Below are 26905 nucleotides of genomic sequence, written 5' to 3' on the forward strand. Positions count from 1 at the left end.
ATTTGGAGATTGTCTGTTTTGAAATTGGCTTTCCTTCCTTTCCTGTGGCATATGCTACCAGAAGCTGGTCAGTTTTTCTATTGGACTTGGTCCTGTCCAGGTAGTAGCGTAATTGTCTATGCACATCATCCAAGGTATGCAAGAGACTTTCTCCCCTGTTCTGTGGGTTTGGGTAGAATGTAGGTAGGTGGATAGCCTGATTTAATGACACTCTGGACACCACCTTAGGCATAAATGTAGGATTTGTTCTCATGGACACTCTATCTTGATGGAAGATCAGGAAGGGTTGCACTGCCATTAATGCCTGTAGTTCAGAGACCCTTCTTGCTGAAGTTATTGCCAGAAGGAAAGCAGTTTTCCAGGATAAGTATTGTAATTCTGCTGTTGCTGCTGGTTCGAAAGGGGGAAGTGTCAATTTTTCTAGCACAAAGTTCAAGTCCCAAGCTGGCAATGGTGGTTTCCTGGGAGGTTTTACATTTTTAATTCCTCTCAGAAACTGTCTGAGCAGAGGGTGAGAGAAGACAGGAGGATCCAAGCTGTATTCTGCTGAAATAGCTGATGCATGTATCTTGATGGAGGAATAGGACAGGCCTGAATGGAAGAGCTCTGCCAAGTACTCCAGGATGTTGGCTATGTTTACTAGTGTCACATCTTCTCCCTTTGCAGTACTCCAAATGAGATATCTTTTCCATTTTGCTGCATAATTCTTTCTTGTTGAAGGTCTACGAGCCTCCAGGATTATGTCTTTAACCCTTTGGGATAAATTTGGGTTAATTGCTGTCATGTAATGTTCCAGGCAGTTAGCTGCAGAGTTTTCAGGTTTGGATGCAGGATGTTGTAGTTGTTCTGTGTTAACAGTAATGGGATCAGGGTAGTGTCCATATTTGTTCCCGAGACATGCTCCTCAGCAATGGATACCAATGTTGTCTTGGCCAGTCTGGAGCTATCAGAATGATCCTTGGACGGTCCTCTTTGATCTTCAGAAGCACCTTGTGCATCAAAGGAAGTGGTGGGAATGCGATGCTGTCAGGTTTTTCCAACTGAAAGATAGGAGTCCACCTTCCAAGCAAGTGGGTGGTAAGTCCTTGTGCAGAATTTCTTTAGCTGGTGATTGAGTGGGGATGCAAACAAGTCTATTTGTGGTAATCCCCATTCTCTTGTGATGGCTTTGAAGATGTCCGGATGCAGCATCCATTCGTGGGCATCTGTGGTAGTTCTGCTTAATATGTCTGCTAGAGTGTTTTCTTTTCCCGGTACAAAAATTGCTTGTAACTGAATGTTGTAGCTCAGAGCCACATCCCATAGATCCAGTGCCAGCCGGCATAGAGGATATGAATGTGTGCCTCCCTGTTTGTTGATGTACCACATAACTGTGGTGTTGTCTGTCCTTATCATCAACTGACCTTCTTGGAGAAATGGTCTGAATGACTGGATTGCCAATTTTACTGCCAGCATTTCCTTTAGATTTATGTGTAGGCGTAGCTGGTCTTGAGTCCATAAGCCTTGTATGCACTTGTCCAGCATGTGTGCCCCCCAACCGAGGTCTGAGGCATCTGTCGTGATGGTTTGGCTTGGTTGACTGTTGCAGAAGGGTAATCCTGTGTTTGATTGACAGGCCTGAGCCCACCACAGGAACTCTTGCTTCAGGCATGGTATTATTGGAATTTTGGTTTCTAGGCTGTGCTTGTGTTGGGACCACAAATTCTTTAGGTACCACTGTAGATTTCTCATATGCAGTCTGGCATGAGGGACCAGAATTATGCAGGATGCCATGAAGCCTAGGGCTTGCAGTACTTTTCTTGCAGTTAGATGGTTCTGCTTTGTTAATGCCAAGAAGTAGAGAGGTAGTTGCTCTTTCTTTTCTGCAGTTAGGAATGCCATTTGTTTTCATGTGTCCAGCTCTGCACCCAGAAAGGTTATTCTCTGGGATGGAATCAGCCTTGACTTTTTTATATTGACTGTATATCCCAGGGCTTGCAGCAGGTAAATGACTCTTTGTAAGTCTTCTGTTAGCTTGCTTTTGTTGTCCGCTTGTATCAGGCAGTCGTCCAGGTAGGGATAAATTTGGATCCCCTGAAGTCTGCAATGAGCAATTACTGATGCCAGGCATTTCGTGAACACTCTGGGCGCAGTAGATAAGCCAAAGGGCAATGCTGAAAATTGATAATGCTCTGATCCTGCAAGAAATCTGAGGTATCTTCTGCAAATTGGTCGTATGGGGACGTGCAGGTATGCCTCCTTGAGATCTAGAGTTACCAGCCAAGACTCCTTGCCCAGCATGGGATAAAGCTGCTGTAGGGTCAGCATTTTGAATTTTGGAACAATGAGGAATGTGTTTAAAGCGGATAGGTCTAGAATGGGTCTCCATTTGTTTTCTTTTCTTGGTACCAGGAAGAGTCTGGAGTAAAATCCCTTTCCTTGCTCCATAGATGGTACCTTTTCCACAGCTCTCATTCTTAATAGCTGAGATATTTGCTTTAGAGCTTCTGCCCTTTGAGTAGGTGGTAGGTTTGGCATTCCTCTCTTTCCTGGTAGAGTATGGAAATGGAACCTGTAACCTTGGTCTATAGTTTGCAAAATCCATCTTTCTCTTGTAATGCAATGCCAGTTCTTTGAAAATAAGGTCAGCTTTTCGCCTAAGGGTGCTTCTAGTTGTTCCCTGGTAGGCGGTGCCACTGCCAAGTCACTGTGATTGAGTAGTTGTAGTGGTGGTGGCTGCGTCCGTGCCTCGCTGGTTGTTGCCTTGCCACTGGCGTCCCCTGTAGGCACCCCTGGATTGGTTTCTGCCTCTACAACGCCTATTCCTGCCTCTTTGTGTCTTAGAGGAGTCCGGAAAGGACCAATTCTTGGATGGCCAGTTCCTGCTAAACCTTGGAGGTTGAACCTGTAAGAAATCTTTCACTGTTTGTACAGATTTCGCCTTCTCTTCCATCTTTTTTAGTACCTGTTGTGCAAGTGAACCAAATAAATTGACCTTGTCCATGGGTGCATCCAAAAGCTTTGATTTGACATGGTCTGGTAATGCCTGTTCTTTCAACCATGCATGTCTCCTGATAACTGTGCCAGTCATGGCTGATCTAAAGGAAGCCTCCAGTGCATCATAGCCACATTTTAAAGAATGGTTACTAACCTGTTGTATGTTATGTACCATTTCCTGAACATATTTTTTTATCTAAAGATTCTTCAGAGGACAGCTTTTTAGTTAACTGGTCAAGCATAAACTCTTGATATTGAATCATGTGAAATTGGCAGTTCAAAGCCCTAGCTGACAAAGTAGCAGAAGTGTAAACTTTTTTACCCCATCTCTAAGGACCTGGATTCCCTTTCAGAGGGGAGGGGGTTTTTAGTAGAAGTAGCTGCTACTGCTTTAGGGCCCTGGGAGATAGTCTCTGGATCTGCAAAAGGAGCCTTGTATAAATGGTGATGAGTGTCCGGGACCCTGTAGAACCTATCGGGCTTAGCAGGAGCCGGAGGTAATGAGTCAGGAGCAGTGCAAGCATCATTAAATGCATCATCTACAACAGAAAGAACTGGAGGTATAGCTAAAGGCCTATGTTGTGGCAAATGTAGAAAGGTTCTAAGCCTTTTCTGGAGTCTGAGAAATCTTGGCCCTGCCACTGAAATTGTTCCCTCATAGCATGCAAGGTTTCCCCAAAGGAAAATTCCTCAGGCGGAGAGGCTGAAGGAATGGACTCTTCAGCATCAGAGTCTTCGTAAGGGGAATAAGTAGCCTCAGGAGGGTCTGTATGTGCTGAGTCATCAGAGGAATCATCTGCGGATACTGGCTCAGGGGCTCTGCTCTAGGCCTCTTTTCTGGAGGTGGGAGAGAGGTCCTGTCTGGATGAGGCCTGGATCCACGATTAAAGAAATTAGATCCTCAGCCAAAGAAAGCATATGGGAGCTGGTGCTGGGCCTGTGTGAGGGGGGTTTGGCAGGCACCGTTTTTGAAGCTGAGGCTGCTTTAGCCCTGGCAAAGGCCTTAATAGACATGGCTGCAGGAGGCCTAGCAGCTCCACGTGCAGGGGTAGAAATATCCAGGGGAATAGTGTCTGATAATTCCTGAGAAACCGCAACAGAAGGTTGGATTTCAGAAGCCGATTCTACCAGGTTAGAAGAGGCCTCGGTAGAAGGCATGGTTTCGGCTGAAGGAAGAACCGCTTGCTCGGTTTCGGCCGAAACCGAGACACTCGCGGTTTGCTTAATCGCGGTTTCGGACGAAACAGCGGACCGCAAGTGTCGGTCCTTTTCTTTACGTTTTTTGGCAATTTGCATTGTCGGAGGATCCGATGGCATAATATAGGCAAAATCTGAGCCGAAAATTTGTTCAGCGAACTCCGACCGGCGTCTAAGCGTCCGTCGGTTAAAAGAAGCACAGGCTAAACAAGCTGCTACGTCGTGGTCTGGGCCTAAACAATGTATACAGTAGGAGTGGAAATCTTTATGAGGTATTTGTTTCCCACAAGATAAACAGTTATTCACTTTCTCTGACATCGGCTGAGGCAAGAGAGTCCCCAACGGGGTACTTAGCTTTTTAGAAGTCTTCGAAGTAGTATTCGGTAGTAGCAATCTCTGGATCTGACCAACCGGCACTTGCGAACAGCTTCTGCTTCGGGCGCCACGCGGCAAGAAAGACTGAGGAAAATGGCGTCGGCTGATGCCTTTATACCCGAAAAACTGCAGCGATGACGTCGGGTGAAGTGCGACACCAGCCGAAGCCGGACCCAGACTTTGGAATCCGGCCGACCGAAGGGCTGCCTGACGACAGGACAACCCATTTGTAAAGACTGCAGATGCATCCTTGAAGGACATCCTGGACTGCAGCTGTATTAGCACTCGAACATCTACATTTATGGTAGGTACAAAACTGTACTATGTTCATCGTGCATACAGCTGCAGTCATTACAGATGGGTAGAATCCAAAAGCTACGCAAGGGGTGGTAGGCACTAGGCGGAACTGGGCGGAGCCAGAATGCCCTGCAAAACTGCAGTGGCAAAGCCAGCTCTAGTTTTGGAGTATAAAGGTAGGTGGTAGTGTTTAGTGAAGGTATGCACAGAACTCCAAGTGGCTGCTTCCAAAATATCTTTGGTAGGAACTCCTCTGAGGAAGGCTGTAGAGGTAGCTGTGGCCCTTGTGGAGTGGGGTCTGATGCCTGCAGGTACAGATTTACCATGAAGAGTAACAAAAACGTACACAGTGGCCTATCCATTTTGAAATTGTCGGTTTGGAAATTGGCTTCCCTTGAGCTCCTACAGCATAAGACACAAAGAGTTGTTCTGATTTTCTGAAAGGCTTTGTTCTGTCCAAATAGTAACGCAGCTGTCTATGGATGTCCAAGGAATGTAGCAGCCTTTCCCCTTTGTTTTGAGGGTTAGGGTAAAAGGTAGGTAAGTGTATGGCCTGATTTAAAGCTACCCTGGATACCACCTTAGGCATAAATGACGGGTTGGTTCGTAGGGAAACACTGTCCTGATGGAAGATGATAAAGGGCTGCACAGCCATGAGGGCTTGAAGTTCTGAGACCCTACAAGCTGAGGTAATAGCCAGAAGGAAAGCTGTTTTCCAGGACAAATATTGCAAATCTGTTGAGGCAGCTGGCTCAAAAGGAGGCAAGGTTAACTGTTCTAGAATGAAATTAAAATCCCAAGCAGGGATTGGTTGTTTCCTTGGAGGTCTTATATTCTTAGCCCCTCTGAGGAACTGTCTTAAGAGTGGGTGAGAGAATAAAGGTGGATCAGTGTTGTATTCTGCAGAAATGGCTGAGGCATGGATTTTGATGGAGGAGAATGAAAGTCCACTGCTTAGCAGCTCAGCTAGATACTGTAATATTTGAGGCAAATTCAGTTTTCCAGGATCCTGGCCCTTTTTCTCATTCCAAGCACAAAACAGTTTCCATTTTGCGGAGTAAGCTTTTCTAGTAGACGGCCTTCTGGCCTCCAAAATGACATCCTGCACCTCCTTGGAGAGTAGGGTCTGTTGTGATGTTAAGGAATCTTCCATGCGGACAGATTGAGTGTTTTCAGCTGACTGTGAAGAGTTTTGTAGCTGTGCTGAGTCAAAAGAAGAGGCATTAGAGGTAGGGTCCATGGAGGAGAATGCGTCAGGCTCCTCAGGAGTGGGTACCAGTGTTGTCTTGGCCAGTCTGGAGCAATCAGAATCATCTTTGGTCTGTCTGCTCTTGCTTTTAAAAGCACTTTGGGCAGTAGAGGAAGGGGTGGGAAGGCGTAAACTGTCAGTGCTGTCCAACTGAAAGAAAGAGCGGCCACTCTCCAGGCCTTTGGATGAAATGTCCTTGAGCAGAATCTTGTTAAATTGATGATTTTTGTGGGAGGCAAAGAGATCTATGTCTGGCCTTCACCACGCTTGAATTATCTCTGTAAAAACTTGAGGATGCAACTTCCATTCGTGTGGATCTGTCATATTTCTGCTTAGGTTGTCTGTCAGCGTGTTTTCCATGCCTGGCAAGTACTGTGCTTGAAGCTCGATTTGCAACTCCAGAGCCATGTTCCAAAGTGACATGGCCAGCCTGCATAGGGGGTATGAATGTGTTCCTCCTTGTTTGCTTATGTACCACATTACTGTGGTGTTGTCTGTTCTTATCAATAGTTGACCTGGATGCAGAAAGTCTTTGAAAGCTATAATAGCATTTATTACTGCTAGCATCTCCTTTTGATTGATGTGAAGGTGCTTTTCCTTTTGGGACCATTTGCCCTGAATGCACCGGTCTGCCATGTGCGCCCCCCAGGCATAGTCTGAGGCGTCTGTTGTGATGACTTCATTTGCTTGAGGCTTGCAGAATGGTAGACCTGTGCTTGTTTGGCATGCTAGAGCCCACCATAGAAATTCCTTTTGCAAACATGGAATTAGTGGTATTGTTGTTTCCAAACTGTGGCTGTGTTGAGATCATAGGTTTTTTAGGTACCATTGAAGTTTCATCATATGCAACTTTGCACATGGGATTAGTAGAATGCAAGATGCCATGAATCCCAGAGCCTGCAGGATTTTCCTTGCAGTCAGCCTGGTGCAATTTGCTAGTGTCTTGAAGTATTGAGTTAGTTGCCCCTGCTTCTCTGGCGTAAGATAGGCCATCTGGGTGTTTGTGCCCAAGTTGGCACCCAGGAAAATTATTTTCTGAGATGGTGTTAGCCTGGATTTCTCTTTGTTGACTGTGTATCCCAGAGAATTCAATAACCGTGTTACATAAGCCAGATGTTCCAGAAGTATGTGTTTGCTGTCCGCTTGGATCAGGCAGTCGACCAAGTAAGGGTATATTTGTATCCCTTGAAGTCTGCAGTAGGCAATTACTGATGCCAGGCATTTCGTGAATACTCTGGGCGCAGTAGATAAGCCAAAGGGCTATGCAGAGAATTGATAGTGGATTGAACCTGCAAGAAATCTGAGGTATCTTCTGCAGCTTTGTCTGATTGGGACATGCAGGTATGCCTCCTTGAGGTCCAATGTTACCAGCCAAGACTCCTTGCCCAGCATGGGAAGAAGCTGCTGTAAAGTGAGCATCTTGAATTTTGGTACGAGTAGAAATGTGTTTAGGATGGATAAGTCCAAAATGGGTCTCCAATCTGTTCCCTTCCTTGGCACCAGGAATAGTCTGGAATAAAAACCTTGACCTTGTTCGTGGGTAGGTACCTCTTGAATAGCTTTCATGCCCATGAGCTTTGAAATTTGTATTTGAGCCTCTGCCCTTTGATTGTGTGACAGGTTTGGCATGCCTTTCATTTTTGGAAGGGTGTGAAAATGAAATCTGTAGCCTTTGTTTATAATGTCCAGGATCCTTTTGTCCTTTGTGACAATATGCCACTTTTTTGAAAATAATAACAGCTTTCCTCCTAAGGGTGCTGCCATTTGGGCCTTGCTTGGCATGCAAAGGGTAAAGTCATTGGATTTGCTTCCTGTATTGCTGTGAACTATCTTCGCCACCTCTTGGTGTTGGAGTTTGCCACTGTCTGCCTCTATACGATCCTTGAGATTGTCCTCTGCCCCTTGGGCGCCTGTATCTACCTCTTTGGGGTCTGTCCATGGCTGGAAAGGACCAATTTTTTGAAGGCCAATTTCTACTAAAACGTGGTGGTTGTACCTGTAGAAAATCTTTAACAGTTTGCATAGATTTAGCTTTTTCTTCCATTTTCCTTAATACCTCCTCAGCATTAGCACCAAATAATACATCCTTTTGTAGAGGAGCATCTAGTAATTTAGCTTTGACATGATCAGGCAAGGTTTGTTCCCTAAGCCAGGCATGTCTACGTATGACTGATCCTGTAACAGCAGCTCTACTTGAGGCCTCTAGAGCATCATAACCACATTGTAAGGTGTGCTTACCCACTTGTTCTGCACTATGCATCATATCCTGCAACTCCTTCAAATCTAGTTGTTCAGGTTAAGACATTTTACTTTTCAATTGTGATAACAGAAACTGTTGATATTTAAGCATATGGAACTGACAGTTTAAGGCCCTCATGGCTAGGGTAGCTGAGGTATATACCTTTTTTCCCCACCTTTCTAAGGATCTAGAACCTCTCTCGGAAGGTAATGGATTCTTCGCAGTAGAGGCCTTCATTCCCTTGGGTCCCTGAGAAATGGTTTCTGGGTCAGCAGTATGACTTTTGTAAAGAAATTGGTGTGAGTTAGGAACTCTGTAGTACCTATCAGGCTTGACTGGAGCTGGAGGCAGGGAATCCGGATTAAGGTAGGCCTCCGAGTAAACATCATCAAGTATGTCCAAGACAGGAGGTATCCCAAGAGGTCTGTGCTGAGGTAGCAAAAGAAATTCCCTAAGCCTTTTCTTGGAATCTGAATAATCTTGGCCTTCCCAGTGGAAGTGTTCCCTCAAGGTATGCAAGGTTTCCCCGAATGAGTAATCCTCTGGGGGGGGGGGATACAGAAGGAATGGACTCCTCTGCATCGGAATCTTCAAAAGGGGAGTAAGAATGTTCCTCCTCATCAGAATGCTCTGAAATTATGGAGCCCTGATCAGAAGAAGGTGATTCTTCCTCCACTCTGGGTCTTTTGTCCGGTGGGGGTTGGGAACCCCTGATGGAGTAATTAAATCCTCAGCCATTTTAAGCATCTGCTTTTTAGGCATGGGGCCTGGAGATGGGCCCTGTGCAGCAGGTCTCTTGGAGTGCATGGCTGATTTAGACTTAGTAAAGGCCTTGATGGAAAAGGAAGAGGAAGGTCTGAAGACACCATGGGTGGAGGTAGACCTGTCCACATTATGAGGCTCAACACAAAAACAGTGGCTTCGGTATCTGTAGTCTGGGTGTATGCCGAGGAACCTGCGGCCTTGGTTACAGAGGACACCGCCAGAGAAGCGTCGTCGGTAGTCAGGGGCTGAGTAGGCGCCTCGCTGAGAACCGGACCACGTGTAGTCGGTTTTGGCGTGGTGTCGGTGGAGGCCGCGGATCTCGCGTGTTGGTCCTTGTTTTTGCGTTTTTTGGACAAAACAGGAGTCGGAGTCTCCGACGACATTATATAGTTAAAAGCTTTCCCAAAATAGTGCTGGGCGAACTCCGCCCGACGCTTAATAATGCGTTTATTGAAAGTAGCACAAAAGCGACAGCCCGAGACGTCATGGTCTGGGCCTAAACAAGGTATACAGAGGAAATGGAAATCCTTATGTGGTATTTGCTTCCCACAAGAAATACAATTGTTAACTTTGTCTGACATCGGTCTGAGGCAAGAAAAGTTTCCCCAACGAGGTACTTAGCTTTAAAGAAGACTTCGGTTTCAAAATTTTCGTATTTTTAGGAGCTGGCTGACCGGCACTTGCGAACTGCTTCTGCTTCAGGCACCGCGCGGCAAAAGAGACTGAAGAAAATGGCGTCGGCTGGTTCTTTTATACCCCTGTCGCACTGACGTCAGGGAAGAAGCAACGACAACCGACGCCGGACCTAGACTTTGGAATTCGGCCGACAGAGGACCCGCCTGACGGCAGGAGAATCCATCTGTAATGACTGCAGCTGTATGCACGATGAACATCTGGGGGTGAATGTCTGGTATTTCTAGCCATCATCAGAATTCGAGAAAGCATTCGGTTAATTTTACTCCTGGAAGATCCAGGTGAATTTGTCCTGATGGATGAGACAAGAGATCTGGACTTGGTTCCAGTGTCCATGTAGGACATATCAGATGAGACCAAAGGAAGGGAAACTAGACCTGTTGAGGCCAAAAGGCAGCAATGAGGATCACTTTTCTCTTCAACATCTTTGCTTTCTGGAGGAACTTGGGGATGATGGAAGGGGAGGGTAAGAGTAAAGACGACCAGAGGGCCAAACATGGACTAGAGCATCTCAGTGACTACCCCTGTGGAGGGATCAGGGTAAAAAAATCTGCTGCACTTGTTGTCGGAAGGGGATGTGAAGAGGTCGCAGCAAGGGTGACCCCATTTGTGGAAAATCATGTTTGCCGCTGATTGATTTAGAGACCATTCATGAGGCATCAGGATAATTCTTCTGAGCCTGTCAGTTAGAGTGTTGGACTTCTCTGGAATGTGTGGTGTGGTTAGGAAGAGGTTGGAAGAAATCACCCATTGTCAAACTCTCATTGCTTCTCGACACAGTGAGCAAGATCTGGTTCCTCCCTGCTTGTTGATATACCATACTACTGACATGTTTGTCCATTTATATTGCAATAGTCCCTACAGGGAGAAAGCTCTGAAGGGCTTGCAATGCTAGAAACACTCATCTCTAGAACAATGATATGCAAATTGGTCTCCTGGGTTGGCCACATGCCTTGAACCATCCGACACCGGTAATGCCCCCTCACCCCAACTGGGAGGCATCCATGGTCAACTTGTTGTGGGGGGGGGGGTGCAAAGGGATGTCCTTGTTCTACTTCTTCCAATTGGAGCCACCACAGAAGAGGGTCCTTGCACACTTGGGATAACTTTATAAGATGATTCAGTGGGTATTGATGTAAGGACCACTGGACCGCCAGAGTCCATTACAGAATTCTCATATGCAACTGTGCTGTTGAGATCAATGCTATTGTGGCAGCCATCGAACCTAATGCTCTGAGGACTACATTTGCTGGGGGTGCTGGGCTAGCCAGAATTTGTCTGATATGCAATCTTAATGTGGAAATCCTTTCTGGATGTGTCTAGATGTGCTCCTATGAAGTTTATCATCTGTACGGGCTGTTGCTGAGATTTTTGTATGTTGATTGTGATACCCAAAGTGGGAGCTAGATGTAGCAGATAATCTCTGGCTTGTATTAGTAGATGCCTAGTTGATGCAGTCAGGAGCCAATCATCTGGATAAGGAAACATGTTGAATCCATGCAGTCTCAAGTGAGCTGCTGCTGCTATTGCCATGCATTTGGTGAACACCCTGCGGGCTATGGCGAGACCAAAGGGGAGTACTCTGAACTAATAACGACTGGCTCCTAGCCCAAAGTGGAGAAATGTTCTGGAGCATCTGTTCATTCTGATATGATAGAACACGTCCTGAAGGTCGATTCAGCACATCCAATCATCCTTTTGCAGTACTGGCAAAATGGACTGGATCGTGACGTCTGGAATTTTGAGTTCTTTACTGACCTGTTCAGGAATGTTCGGTCCAAAACTGGCCTCTTTTTTGGCATGAAAAAGAACCTTAAGTAGATTCCTGATCCGATTTGGTCTGGTGGGACTTTCTGGATGACTCTTTCAAGCAGTTTTGTAATTTCTAGTGCTGGTGTTTCCTTCTGATTAGGTAGGACATTGGGGAGATTTTTCTTTGGTTTGGGGAGTTGTAAAAATGGGATGACATATCCTCTGGATATGATCCTTTACACCCAAAGATAATTTGTGATGGCTGACCAGGAATCTAGGTGCAAAGATAAGCCAAAACTGATTCCAGAGAAAGACAGTAAGGCAACTTCTCAAGAGCAATGTAAGGATATGTCAGAGAATAAATCTTGATATTTTTGATTTTGCGGAATCGCTCTGCCGCTTGGGCGGCATCTACCATTATAGTTGTTTCCACCTTTGTTTCTGTGTGAAAAATCTCCCTGTGATTCCTGAAAAGGACGTTGAGACTTTTTGAACCACATCTTTTTACCACCATGCTGGCTGCTGGAGAAAGACCTTTGTGGTGTGGAAAAATGGATTCCTATGGCAGACAAGGTCTTTCCATCTTTCTCACTATAGAAGACAGTCTCTAACTGTGGGGCCAAACAATGATGATACATCAAAAGCAGCATTGATGAAGGATGCCTTGAAAGGTTCCACGAAGTCACAAAGCCGTATCCAGGCATGATGCCTTATGGCAATGCCAGAACAGGCAGCCCTTGAAGTAACCTCTGCCACATGTGGGATTAATCTCATGGATGCTTTTGATATAGATTGTAGGGTGGCCATCCTGGAGGATAAGTTTTTCTGTTCCTTAGCAGACATGGATCCTAGGACAGAGCTAGAAAGTTCCTTGACTAAGTCCCTCTGTAGTCTGATGAAGTGTACCAGATAGTTCAGCGATCGCAATGTGAAGGTCAGTGAAGAATAAACCTGCTTACCAAACCTGTCTAAAGCCCTAGACTCCCTGTTGAGGGATGGATAGTAGAGCATTTCTCAGCTAAGCTCCATCTTGGTGGCTGCTGCAACAACCATGGCATCTACGGGGATACCCTTAGTCCAGTGTGTTCTGTCTGCGGGGGCGCTAAGGATTTTATCAGGGTGCTTAGGGATGGGTTACACAGCATCCGGCTCCTTCCATGTCCTATAGAGGATGAGATTAATAAGACCATCTGCAAGGGGGACACCCAAGATGTAGACGGGCTAGACCCAAAAGCTTCAAAAGACACCAATTCTTCCTGGGTTGGGTTGTGGGTAAACCAACCACCTTTCTGGTGAAGGATTTCAAGAATGTTTCCAAATGAAAAGAAAACCACGAGTGATAATAGAGCACTGTATCACCCAAAATGAACTTTAATCCACTGGTTTAGCGCTTTCAGCCCAAGGATTAGGCCTTCATTAGGTTCTGATCTTGGGAAGCTCTTCTGGGTTGGCTGTCCTGGAACTGGTAGGAGAGGATTCAGGTAGAGGATCCAAGGGGGTGGGAATGGATCCAAGGACACAAGAGTCAGGGCTCTCCTGGGCATAGAGAGAACCTTCTCCACTACCTCAAAGGTGAAATGATCCGAGAATGTAGAAAGCAATCCCTCCATAGATGAAGCTCTCAAAGCAAATAACCTCCCAGAGTCCCACAGGTTCCCCAGTCTGAGGGGAGAGTTGGCACTGAGCTGTTAATAGCTGAAGCTCCGAGGGGAAGCGATGGCTCTGAAAGCATTGGAGTCAAATTCAACCCCTCAGATCTGATGTCGAGGCTTCAGCTCCAAGAGCCAATCCACTCCGATGTGGTCGGAGACAAGCAGGTCAGAGCAAAGCAACAGGTACTGTCAGATTTGATGTCTCAAGTCTTGGGACCTTCAGAGCAAATGGGACAAAGGCAGAATGGCAGCTCACAGATCCAGTGGGGGACAGAGCTGGCAAGACCTAAAGGATAAGGAGGTAGGAGGAGGCCTGGAAGTCCTTTTAGGCAACTGCTGGAGAAAGGGAAATCTGAGTCTCGGGAAGACAGTCTCCAATGAAAACTGTGGAGCATGGGGCCAAGAAGGAGAGGTCTCCAAACAAGCTGGATCTGAAGACTTAGGAGCCAATGGTCTGGGATCCTTTTTAGGGGGTTCTGTGTTCCCGGGACTCTCTTGTTTTCTTGGTGGGGTGGTCTGAGTCCCTGAAGAGGTCCATACAGTAGTAGTAGAAGATGGTAAAATGAGAAGTTGTGTACCTATCATAACGTTCCATGTTAGTTGTCTTCTTCTCGCCTTCTTTCTTGCTGGATGGGTTTGGAGCCGATCCTCGGCTCCGACTCGGTCAATACTAAAGCTCGAGAGCTATTTTTTTACCGGCTCGAGGCTCCCCTATATCCCATAATGCTAGGCGGTAAATACCCAGATCTTGTTTGATAACTAAAAGTATAGCAGTGCTGATCTCCTAGAGACAGAGAAAAAAGAAATCCACCTCTAACTATCAATCAGGGGCCTTAGAGGTGGTTGACGCTGTGGATGATAAAAGATCCCAAGGATCCTCTCGGTCTGTCCAGGTTAGGGGGATGGAGGGTGGGACGCAAGAAAGAAGGCGAGAAGAAGACAACTAACATGGAACGTTATGGTAGGTACATAACTTCTCAATGTTAAGTTGTCAATCTCGCTTTCATTCTTGCTGGATGGGACCGCGTCCCTAGCACCCTTGTCCTGGGTGGCTCATCGGAACAGACTCGAGTACGGTGGAACCAAAGTTAGCCTGGTTTCTGGAGGCCATATCCAATTTATAATGTGAGATAAAGGTATGAGGAGAAGCCCATGTAGCTGCTTGACAGATGGAATCTATGGGCAGTCTGTCTTGAAATGCTACTGACGTAGCCAACGCCCTGGTTGAATGAGCTCTAGGTTGTGATGGTAGCTTTTGGTGTCTGAGTTCATAAATGAAGGAAATTACAGATGCCAGCCATCTCGAAAGAGACACTTTGGAAAGTGGAAGGCCCATCTTCTCTTCCGCATAAGATAGGAATAGCTGGTTAGACTTCCTAAACTGTTTAATCCTATCCAAATAATAACGGAGCTGGCGATGAACATCTAGGAAATGTAACTTTTGTTCTGCCTTGTTGGAATAATTAGGGAAGAAAACTGGAAGGTCGATTGTCTGGTTCAGATTCGCCTCAGAAGAAACCTTGGGTAAAAAGGAAGGGTTGGTCCGAAGGGACACCCTGTCTTTGTGGAAAACTAAGTATGGAGGACGACTGCAAAGAGCATGAAGTTCAGATACCCGTCTGGCTGATGTTATGGCTACTAGAAAAAGGGTTTTCCATGAAAGCAATTTCAGAGAGCCTGAAGCGGCCGATTCGAAGGGGGGGAGAATCAAGGAGGCTAGAACCAAATTTAAGTCCCACTGAGGTCGGGGATCTCTAATTGGGGGCTTGAGCAAAAAGATATCTTTTAGAAAGGCTTTGCAAAGTTTATGGGACATGATGCTGGAGTCTGAAAAGCCTACATGGAAATTAGATATAGCCGCCAATTGTACTCTAATAGTAGATGAAGAACCACCTGAGTGAAAAAGTTCTGCCAGGAAGTCTAGTATAGACTGGATAGGTGCAGTGAAAGGGTCTATGTTATTAGTTGCTGCCCAGAAGGGAAAACGTTTCCACTTGCTATTGTAAATCCTTCTTGTAGAAGACTTGTGGGAGGCTATAAGGATGTTACGGACCGAATGGGAAATTAAAGGAAGCCTGGCCAGGGTAGGAAGCAAAGCAACCAAGCTGTGAGGTTGAGAGATAGGAGGGAGTGGTGCAGCTGACCTGACTGATGGGTCAAGAGATCTGGCACTGGATCCAGATGCCAAGGCTGCTCCAACAGAAACCGGTGAAGGAACGGAAACCATATCTGACGAGGCCAGTAAGGGGCAATGAGGATCATGTCGACTCTCAATGCGGTAGCTTTCTGAATTACTTGAGAGATAAGTGGAAAGTGGGGAAAGGCATACAGAAGTCCCCTGGGCCAATCGTGGACTAGAGCGTCCCTAGCGGGTTGACCTGGTAGGGGAAAGAGGGTGAAGAAATCGTGACACTTGCTGTTTTGTGGAGTAGCAAAAAAGCAAAAAAAAATCGCAGCAAGGTCGGCCCCATCTCTCAAAAATTTCTTCCAGCACTGAGTGTTTGAGAGACCACTCGTGTGGCATGAGTATGGCCCTGCTCAACTTGTCCGCTATTACGTTGGACTTCCCAGGGATGTGCGTTGCTATCAGAAACCGCTGAGATGAGATCGCCCACTGCCAAAGTCTGAGTGCCTCTCGACATAAGGGATAAGACTTGGTTCCGCCCTGTTTGTTGATGTACCATACTACAGACATATTGTCTTTCTGAATTGCAATAGTCCCGGTGGGAAGAGAGTACTGAAGGGCTTGCAACGCTAAAAGTACTGCTCTCATCTCCAGGACATTTATGTGCAAATGGCTCTCTTAAGGTTGCCATGTGCCCTGAACCATCATGCCCTGACAATGCCCGCCCACCCGATCAGGGAGGCGTCCGTCGTCACAGTGACAACCAGGGGGACGACGACGAAGGATCTGCCCTGAAGAACTTGAGGGGAGGTCATCCACCAAGATAGATGCTTCTTGCATGATTGGGTCAATAGAATACTGTGAGACATTGGGAGCTGTCGGAAGGACCACTGAGAAAACAGCATCCACTGGAGGATCCGCATTTGAAAGCAGGCTAGGGGAAGAAGTGTAATGGCAGCTGCCATGAGACCTAAAACCTTCAAGACAAACCTGGCTGAGATGGGATGTGGACAAAGGGAATTTTGTAACCCTCTGATATAATTGACTGTACCCATTTGTCTTGAGTGAGAGAAAGCCAGGCTTCTGGATACAGTGATGACCTTCCCCCGACTGCCTCCGAAGGTGGACAGTTGGGCAGCTCCTCAGGGATGCTGGAAAGGTTTGTCAGAGACGGTCTCTCTGTTACCTTGATTCTGCAGTCCTCCTCTGCCCCTAGGGCGGTGTCTATTGTTGTTCCCCCCTCTGCCTCTAGAGGGGAACTGACTCTGTGCATCAGGCGAGACTCCCTGTGATTTGAGGAACCACATTTTCCCACCCTTCTGACCCTTGGGATACGGTCTAGAAGGGGTAGAAAAACGGACTCCCATGGCAGAGAGAGTCTTGCCATCCTGTTCGCACCTAGTCAACGTGTCCTTCACCTGAGGTCCAAACAACGCTGAACCATCAAAAGGGGAATTGGTGAAGGACGCCTTGAAAGGGTATGCAAAGTTACAAAGCCGCATCCAGGCGTGACGTCGCAAAGCTACACCTGTGCCAGCGGCCCTACTCGCCCCATCGGCCGCATAGGAAATAAGCCACATGGAGGAGTTGACGACTGAATTCAGGGTTGCCAACTGGGAGTTCATTTTGTCTCGAAACCCCCCAGTTGTTGGATCCTGCAAAGCATCACCCATTTCCCTTGAGCACATCTCTCTGAAGACAGGTGAAGTGACACAAGTAGTTCAGCGAACGCATGGCAAAGGTCGCTGAGGAGAACATCTGCTTACCGTACCTATCCATAGTCCTAGATTCCTTATTAGGAGGATGGATAGGTACCGAAGGATCGGCTAATTTCTTCTTAGTGGCTGTGGCCACCACCATAGCATCAACAGAGATGCCCTTGGATAAGAATTCTTTGTCCTTAGGAGCTGTAATAAACTTGGACGACCTTCGTGGGGTAGGTTCCACTGTATCAGGGGCTGTCCACGCCTTCCTTGCCACCACTTCCATGAGTGGGTCAAAGGGAGGAGATACCCAGGTAGTGGACGGGCGAGAGCCAAAAGCCTCAAGGTAGACAGACTCATCCTCTGAAGGGTTAAGGGTGGACCAGTTCCCCCTCTGTCTAAGGATCTCAAGGATGTCTGAAAAGGAGACATCCTCAGAGGAGGACCGGGAGGACCCTTCCGACTCATCCAAGTCAGTATCCAAGGTGATAGACTCGGGGGAGTCAATATGCTTCCTCTTGCATTGTTTCTTCCGAGGGGGTTACCCTGAAGGATCAGGAGAAGCCTTGGAAGAGGAGGATATTCCCAGTGGGGAAACATGAGACGTTGGCTCTCTATGGTCTGGGGCGAGAGGGTGGGTAGAGACCATCGCAGGCACTGTAGAGGGAGGAGCTGAGGGAGCCGACCATGGAGCACACACTGGGTCTAGCACACTCCGCATGACCTCGAAGGCGCCCCGATCAGGCGGGGCAGAAGATCCCCGCTCCGAAGAGATGAGGACTCCTCCCGGCACCGAAAGGGATGGCTCCGAGGCCGATGTCGGGGCAGAGCTCACCAGCGCCGAAGCTCCGAGAGGGAGAACGGGCTCGGACAAGGGTCCGATGCCACTCGCCCCCTCGGAGCCGACGAGGGAAGCCCAGCACCCAGATCCCTTCAAGGAGGAGATCGGAGCCGATGACGGAGCCGAAAGTGGAAGTATCGGCTCCGACGCACAGACAGTCACGGCTACCAGAAGCTCTGGCTCCAAACTCATGGGAATCGGAGGAGGAACTGAGGAAGGGATGGTTATAGCCACTGACTGTTGAGTAGGGCTATGCAGCATTTGGGCCAGTGCCTGGGACTTGAGAAGTCTGCTCTCCACCCTCTCTAAGTCGTGGTCGTACAGTCTGGAGGGCCGAGAGGAGTGGGACCTATGGCTCCTCTCTGATAAAAGTGGAGATCCCGGGGCCGAGTGGACAGAGCCAATGGATCAGGATCTCGACCTCTTCCTAGTAGATGGCTCCGACAAAACTATCGGAGCCGTCTGAGTCTCGGACTTCTCGGCTCCAGCCGGAGCCGAGGAAACAGCTTGAATCTTCGAAACATCGGCTCCAGGCAGAGTCTATGTCGAAGCAGCCTTAGAGCCACCAGCGGACGGCTCCGAAGCTGGAGCCGACGCCTTGGAAGGCTTAGAAGGTTTTCCTGACGTGATCTGGGTCAGGGAGCCTTCAGGCTTTAATAAGCCTCGAAGTATCAGTTTATTTTTATGTTCCTGCAGGACTCTTGGACTGAAAGCGTGGCAGACAGAGCAAGAGTCCTGCAGGTGCAGAGGTCCCAGGCAATATACACAAGAAGTGTGACCGTCTGTCAGAGACATTTTCTGACAGCACGAGTCACACTTCTTGAAGCCTGAGACCTTGGAGTCTTTAGACATCCTAAAAGTGGCTGTAACACACAGACATACACACACCTTTAAAGAAAGGGGAAAACTAAGCTAATCACTCGCACAAAAAAGTATGACTAAGGGAAAGAAGTGGGGAGGGCCCGAAGGCCTAAGGAAATTAAAAGGGGATAAATGGGAAAAACAATTAGGGGAAACCGAATGAAACTAGGGATAGATAACTAAAAGACTATTTAAAGAAACTATCCTAAAGAAAAGAAAAAAAAAAAAAGGGAGTTTAGAGATTGACAACTGTAAAAGGTCACTAACCTGCAGAGCCGGTAGAAACAAGCACCTCGCAGCTAAATGAGATTTGGGTATTTACCGCCTAGCATTGTGGGATATAGGGGAGCCTCGAGCTGGTAAAAAATAGCTCTCGAGCTTTAGTATTGGCCGAGTCGGAGCCGAGGATCGGCTCTGAACCCATCCAGCAAGAATGAAGGTGAGATTGACAACTTAACATGTCCCTTTAAAAATAGTTTGATTCTTACGTCACTAAGGGCATGCTGCTAAACGCAGCACAAATAGTGCAGGGTGATTCCAGGTGCACCAGACCAAGACAGTAAATGCACTCCCTGTGGGCATCAGAAAGAGGAATCTGATGCCCACAGGAAGTACATTTTTTGAAACCAGCTGGTTTGTCAGACATGATGGCAATTTTAAACCAGCTATACCTTTTTCAGAAAAAGGAAGGAAGGATGAAAAAAAAAGAAAATACCAACTATGGTAACAAGTAGCACCCGTGTACAGACATGACTAAAGAACTAATATAAGCTTTGTTTTTTTCATACAGTAGTCTGAGGGTAAGGAAGAGTAACAAAAGGAGATAAACTCTGAGAAGGATAACTAAACTCACGAAACCCACAAGGAGCTAGAGAGATTCGCAAACTCTTTGTTTATCAACGTCTTTGATAAGCGCCAAATGAGATCTGAGGTATTCTGGGGGAATGAAGCATTATGGGCAAGGGAAGAGCTTAAGAATTGGATCCTAGAGCCATGGAAAGCGACAGAGTCGGATCAGATCAGAGCGCACAGGTTGAGGAACGTATTAAAATGACATCAGCTCAAATTATTATTATGATTAGTATTATTATTATTACTTGCCCCCTGCCCTTCATAATGTTGCAATGCCTTCCTGAAATGCTCAGGGGACTCTCTCAGAGGAAGACTGAGAATCTGCATATTACCCATACAGATCACCAAGACTGGTGGAAGGTAGCAGAAGGCAGGTATGGTACTGCAACTGACAGCAAAGGCAATGTGCCTCCAGATAACAAAATCACCATCTTGTTTGCTGTGACTAGCCCAAATTCTCTTGCGTGGGTCATAGTTTGTTCATGTATCTGGTACACTATCAATTCTGTCCAAACACTCAAAGGACTAAAACAAATCAGTACTGTATGTTATAGGGTTACAGTTTACTGGAGGATTATGGAAGGACATGGAAACAACCTTTGCATAGAGTGGTGTTCAATTGCTGTGTTACAGGGTACATTTAATTGCTACCAGTGAAACAAGCATTACAACGGACACAATCAGATCATTTCAGATACCAAGAAACAGGTTTAAAATATCAACATCATCAAACGTATTACAAATTTTCAAGCAACAGTAAAAACTAAGAAAACAAAGGGAGTAAGACATGTAAGTACTCACCCAATAACAAAACAAGAGACTGCTGTTCCTAAGAAGGCATATGTCAGGACAGATCCAAGATTTCTGAAGAAATGTCTCTGAAATATACAACACAGCAAGGAATGACAAGGTGTTAATATTACAGGCAGAGTTTATTGTAATGTTATACAGCTGGCGTTTACAAGAAATAGCCCATCTAAATAACTGAGAGGAAAACTATTTGAAGGCAGAAATAAAATTATGTCATGCAGGAAGATTTGATGGGCATGCAGTTTTTTTCCTACATTTTGATTTGAAATTCTTCTATAATTCCCGAGCAATTCTGCTGTCAGAAACAACATATACTCATTGGACAGTTTAATTTCATACTGCCTGATATGAGACTCCTGCCTATAGATTCCCTCTGTAAGATGCAGGCTCCAGAAAACAATGAAAGCAAAAAAAAATTATATTGTGTGTGTGTGTGTGTGTGTGTGTGTGTGTGTGTGTGTGTGTGTGTGTGTGTGTGCAAGCACACGCAACAGATGACATCCCATACAATACTGATTATTTATTTAGGGTCTATATTATAAAATCGACCGCTTATCTTGTTGAACACCCAAACGTCGACAGCTAAACAGCAAAATCTTAAAACCGCGAACGGCCACTTCCGCAAAGTTTTTCATAGGGAAAAACTTTGCTTGGCCATCAGACAAACTTTTAAACACTTGCAAAACCAGAGAAACCAAGAACAAACTAAGTAGCAAAAAAGACTGCCAGGACCAACAACATTTCACACCAAATAGTTTTATTAAGCACTTTTCATCTCACTAAATTGCAAGACTTCTTCAGACAAAAACAAAAGTAAAAATGATTACTTAAATACAAATTGAATATTAACCCTAACATGACTGTAACCATCAACCAATCTAACAACAAATGGCATCTTGTTGGTTTTAAAGAGTCTGATTTAATAAGGACTTTTTTCGTGTGATTCATTACGGTTACTTGTATTCAAGTTTTTTATACAGTCTTTTACATTTTTAGACTGAAGTGCTAAACCTCAGCTTTTTTGCATAGGTTTTTTAAGGAACAAGAAATCCATTTGTTGTTAGACTGGTTGATGGTTGTTTTTGTCTGAAGATGTCTCGCAATTTAGTGAGACGAAAAGTGCTTAATAAAACTGTTTGGTGTGAGCTTTTGTCAGTCCTGGCAGTCGTTTTTGCTACTTAAACTTTTAAACCCTAATTAAGTGGGGGGCTGTGCCCCCGACAGCCCCCCCAATTAAATATACCAACTCCGAGATCGTTCTACATTGAGGAAAAGGGCAAATTCCCAATAACAGCCAAGCAAATTTTTCCCTATGAAAAAATTTGCAGAACTGGTCGTTTGCGGCTTTAAGCGTTCGCTGTTTAGCTGTCGACACGTTAGACTTCCGCTGTACTAATATACACCCTTTATTTACAGGTTTATATATGTATTAACTTAGTTGACAGGTTTAGAGGTCTGGGACTCGGGCCATTTTCAACCACATCTTGGGGCAGTTGGGCACTTTCAATCTTAACATACAACTACTGTTCTGTAAAACTCTACAACACCATGTCTGTAACATAGGCAATTACAGAAAATAACTACTTGACGTAAATATATGACTATAATAAGCAAAAAAATAACTACAACTGAAGTGGTGCTGTACAAGGAGTAGAGTACAAGTACTTATGCTTGGCTGTTGTTGGAATACCCTCCAGCAACTCTACTAGTCAACATGGGTAATAGAAAATGAAAAGAACAAACAAGTGAATGAACAAATGAAAGAAGTAACATCAACACCAGTGTGTGTGATTCAGGCTACAAAGTTAAACCAATCAGAGCTGAGGGTTCCAAATCTCAAGAAGATGTGGCACAGACTGGAAAATGTATATGTATTTTGAATAATAATTCAGAAGTACTGTTGAAAAGTCTGTTAACAGTGGTGTAAAAGGATAATGGGGGCAAATAAAAACAGCACAAGCACAATTTCTCTGTATCAAACAGATATGCCAACAAAAAATGGGGAAAAGAAGCACAATAGTCCTCAAATAAAACTACATCAAAGGTTGTGGAAGATCAGATCTTGTAAATGTGGGACATCAGACAAGAATACTAAATAAAACAGAAGGAAGGGAAGAAATGCACTCAATACACATAAAAGTGGAAGAAAGGAAGCCCCCCAAGGGAAATAGGGCAAAAAAAAAAAAAAAGTGGAGGATCAGTAAAGTTTCATAAAATGGATTATGAATGGACAAAAAAGTGAAAAAAAAAAAGAAGTTAATGTACTCACCATAACATCCCATCTGTGTTGTCAATCTTCATTTACCTTTGACAGATGGAATTCAATTCTGAGTCTCAGAACCGGCTCAGCAGTTACAACAGCTTGTGCGAGCCAAAACCTCTTGAGCCAAGTTCTTACCCAGAATGCCTCTCTCTAAATTACCTCAGACTGAGTTTGCAGCTATAACAAATGAGGTAAAGGTAATAATATAACCATTGAAGAAGCTATGTCCAAGGTCATACATGAGGAAGCAAATAGCCATGACTACGGTCAGTTCCTTAAGGAGTCTGAAGGAGGGGAAAAGGAGTGTGGGATGTCAAGGAAAAATGAAGATCGACAACACAGATGGAACATTATGGAGAGTACATAACTTCTTTATCTGATGTTGTCAATTTTCAGTTATCCTTGACAGATGTGAGAGAGTACTCAGCTACCTTGAATCATGGGAGGCCTTATGGAAGGACATTTCTGAGCACCATAGAACCAAATGACGCTCTTCCCCTGGAGACCAGATCTACTTTTTAATGAGTAAAAGTATGAGGAGAAGCCCACGTCGACGCTGAACAAATGTCATCCATGGAAGCTTTGGAGTGAAAAACAGCAGATGTGGCTACAGCTCTTGTGGAGTATGCTTTAACTGGAGCTGCCAATTTGAGATTTTTTTCCTGTTGTACACAAAGATAATGCAATCGCTTAACCACTTAGATAAGGTAACCTTAGAAACTGATATACCCATGGAAGATCCTGAAAAGGAAACAAATAACTGGTCCGACTTTCTTGAAATCTTTAGTTCTGTTGAGGTAAAAATGCAATTGTCTGTGGACATCCAACAGATGTAAGCAGTACTCTCGCTTGTTTGAAAAATTAGGGAAGAACACCGGCAAGTCAATGGATGATTATTAATGTTAGTCTCAGATATGACCTTTGGAAGAAAGGATGGACTGGTTCTCAATGACACCCTGTCCTTATGAAATATCAAGTATGGAGGTTCTGAAGATAACGGATGAATCTTTAAAATTTCTAGTCTCCCACCAGGACACAAGTGCTCTTCAGCAATTACATTCTGCTTGCTGAGCACACTCAAGCAAATTTGCAGTCTGCAGCTACCACTCCACACATACAGTATAAGAAGGAATCAGTACTGCAAACTAAACAAGGATATACATTTTGAGCCTCAAGAGCAGGAGCACACTCAAGCAAATCTGCAGTCTGCAGCTACCACTCCACCCATACAGTATAAGAAGGAATCAGTACCGCAAACTAAATAAGGATATACATTTGGAGCCTCAAGAGCAGGGTCAGTCCACCCAGGCATTCTACTTGTATGTTTTATGAGAGTGAAGCTATTACATTAGCAGTATTTATTATTAGTAGTTCTCAGCTTGCTAATAAAACTGACTGTTGTAGCGTTGTGCCCCCCCCCCACCAGCTAGCACAGTAATCCTAACTGTCCAATAGACAGTATACATTTAATTCAGATCCCTGTGACTAAACTGACCATTCAAGCAGCCCTCTCAGTGCTTTCTGCCTTAGTTTGTATCACTTGGAGGCCCACCTGTTTATTTGCATCTCTATACATTCCCCTTCATTGCTAATGTATCTCCCTAATCTAATCTGAGCACAAACTGGTTACTAATCAGCAAGTCAATGTGAAGACACACTCCCAACCTTAATAAACTTTGCTGTCTCTTCTCTCCTTCACTTTACAGGTAGTTTGAATTATTACTTACCCCCTCAGAGGCCTTTACTGATTTCCACTGACTGCCTCTCTGGTTTCTTTGCATTCCACCTGGTTTACACCCCTTGTGCTATCTCCCTCCCCCAGTACTAAGTTTACATTAGAATCCTGCTGAGCATGGAGCCATCTTTAAATTTTTAGTCTCCCACCAGGACACAAGTGCTCTTCAGCAATTACATTCTGCTTGCTGGTAAGCCATTAGACCTTAGGAATTTGTTTAAAGTGTTCAGATTTGTAAAGTAATACTTGTTGCTATATTTGGATCTATACAACTAGTATTCATTTTTCTGTTTCCTGACCAATGATCTGCTTATTTGTTTATTTAACTGGTTGATTCTGTCATTCAGGAATTGTGTTTTTACTGACACTACCACTGCAGCTATATTGTCTCTATGCTACTATGATGTACTAAAACTGCTGTTATAACTGTAATGTAAATCTAATTGACTTAGTGTTGGAGTTAGAAACAGTATTTACTGATTTAGCACTACAGTTGTCTCTGCTACTGATTCAGCTGTGCTGTTCAGTGTTCATTTTCCTTTTTCTTGTATGCACAGGATAATTGGCTGATAAATGTATTGCGCATGATTTATTAACCTGTTTCCAACTGTGATGTGGTAACTGTTGAAGCACTCTCAAACTGTAGCAGTAGCATCTATTCTCCTGCTTTATCTGCACTATCCTCAGATTTGTATCTTTTACACCCTCCTGTCTCCTCATTACTTCCTTTGACCTATCTTTGTCTCCTTCTACTAGCTTCATCCTCTTTTTTTTCCTCTCTCTTCAAAGCACACTCAAGCAAATCTGCAGCCTGCGGCTACCACTCCACGGTATAAGAAGGAATCAGTACTGCAAACTAAACAAGGATATACATTTTGAGCCTCAAGAGCAGGGTCAGTCCACCCAGGCATTCTACTTGTTATGTTTTATGAGAGTGAAGCTATTACATTAGCAGTATTTATTAGTAGTTCTCAGCTTGCTAATAAAACTGACTGCTGTAACCTTGTGTTCCCCCCCAGCTAGTACAGTAATCCTAACTGTCCAATAGACAGTATACATTTAATTCAGATCCCTGTGACTAAACTGACCATCACGCAGCCCTCTCAGTGCTTTCTGCCTTAGTATGTATCACTTGGAGGCCCACCCATTTATTTGCATCTCTATACATTCCCTTTCATTGCTAATGTATCTCCCTACTCTAATCTATGCACAAACTGGTTACTAATCAGCAAGTCAATGTGAAGACACGCTCCCAACCTTATTAAACTTTGCTGTCTCTTCTCTCCTTCACTTTACAGGTAGTTTGAATTATTTACCCCCCTCTGAAGCCTTCAGTGATTTCCACGGATTGCTTCTCGGGTTTCTTTGCATTCCACCTGGTTTACACCCCTTGTGCTATCTCCCTCCCCCAATACTAAGTCTATATTAGAATCCTGTTGAGCATGGAGCCATCTTTAAATTTTTAGTCTCCCACCAGGACACAAGTGCTCTTCAGCAATTACATTCTGCTTGCTGGTAAGCCATTAGACCTTAGGAATTTGTTTAAAGTGTTCAGATTTGTAAAGTAATACTTAGGTTTTATTCTTGTCTTGGTGGGCTTTGCCCTGTTCCGTTCGCCCTCGCTAACGCTTGGGCTCTCTCCGCTCCCCTGCCTCCTATTCTCTCCCACCCCCACTGCCTCTACATTTATAGTAATCACAGCCACACCCACAGCTCACTCTCACATCACCTCCGCCAATCATAGCTCCTCAAGTCATATCACATTATACCACACCAACTAGCTCCACACAAAATACTCCCAATCACTCTTATTCCCACTAGGCATTTTTTACATCACCCACACTACTTCCCCATCCACATAGTGCAACACTATAATTCCTATTCAGACCCCCCCCACCTAGAACCAACTTAAACCTTATAGCCATGACTATAGTAACAAGTAAGTTTAGTCTGTCTTCTCATAATTCTTTACAACACCACAAGTTATCACTCTACTAATATCCCTAAACTTAGCAGCACAACACTACATTATGCACTCTCATATACAGACACCACACGTTATAATAATATCTGCCCAGAATTGTTCAAGAACTACATAACGGACCAATTCAGAACTAAACACATATGCTCTCATTCCTACTCCAAAAAACACAATACTTTCTCACACTCCTCACCAAACTCAACATATGTATCACAATTTTAACACCAGACTCACCATATCCATCCTGTCCAACACAAACTGCTCCAACACAAATGTCAAAACATAACACCCCAACTTTCTTCATCCCTGGGCAAATCAACAACAGCAGCAAAACCAACCATCTTTTAATGCTAAATATTAATATTAGAAGTATCAAAAATAAAATACCTGAACTCCAGGCCACAATAGCAGCACACTCCTCCCCAGACATAGTTGCTTTAACAGAAACCTGGCTAAATAAAAACATAGCTAACTCAGAAGTTCTCCCTACCGGCTACAATATCATTAGACAAGACAAACCTTACTGTACAAGTCCAACT

At 45.0% G+C, this 26905-nt stretch overlaps 1 protein-coding gene across 3 annotated transcripts in view; it reads right to left on the reverse strand.

The window, feature by feature from the left end:
* Positions 1 to 26905, reverse strand: part of SLC9A7 (solute carrier family 9 member A7) — a 3436621-nt gene that overhangs the window by 2975990 nt on the left and 433726 nt on the right. For all 3 annotated transcript variants that reach the window (XM_044072073.1, XM_044072072.1, XM_044072071.1), the window contains exon 4: positions 20379 to 20455. In XM_044072073.1, coding sequence (XP_043928008.1) covers positions 20379 to 20455 — 77 coding nt within the window. The remainder of the gene's footprint in view (positions 1 to 20378; positions 20456 to 26905) is intronic.

Source organism: Protopterus annectens, chromosome 5.part0, assembly GCF_019279795.1.
Source record: "Protopterus annectens isolate FY-2018-M chromosome 5.part0, PAN1.0, whole genome shotgun sequence".
Taxonomy (NCBI): Eukaryota; Metazoa; Chordata; order Ceratodontiformes; family Protopteridae; genus Protopterus; species Protopterus annectens.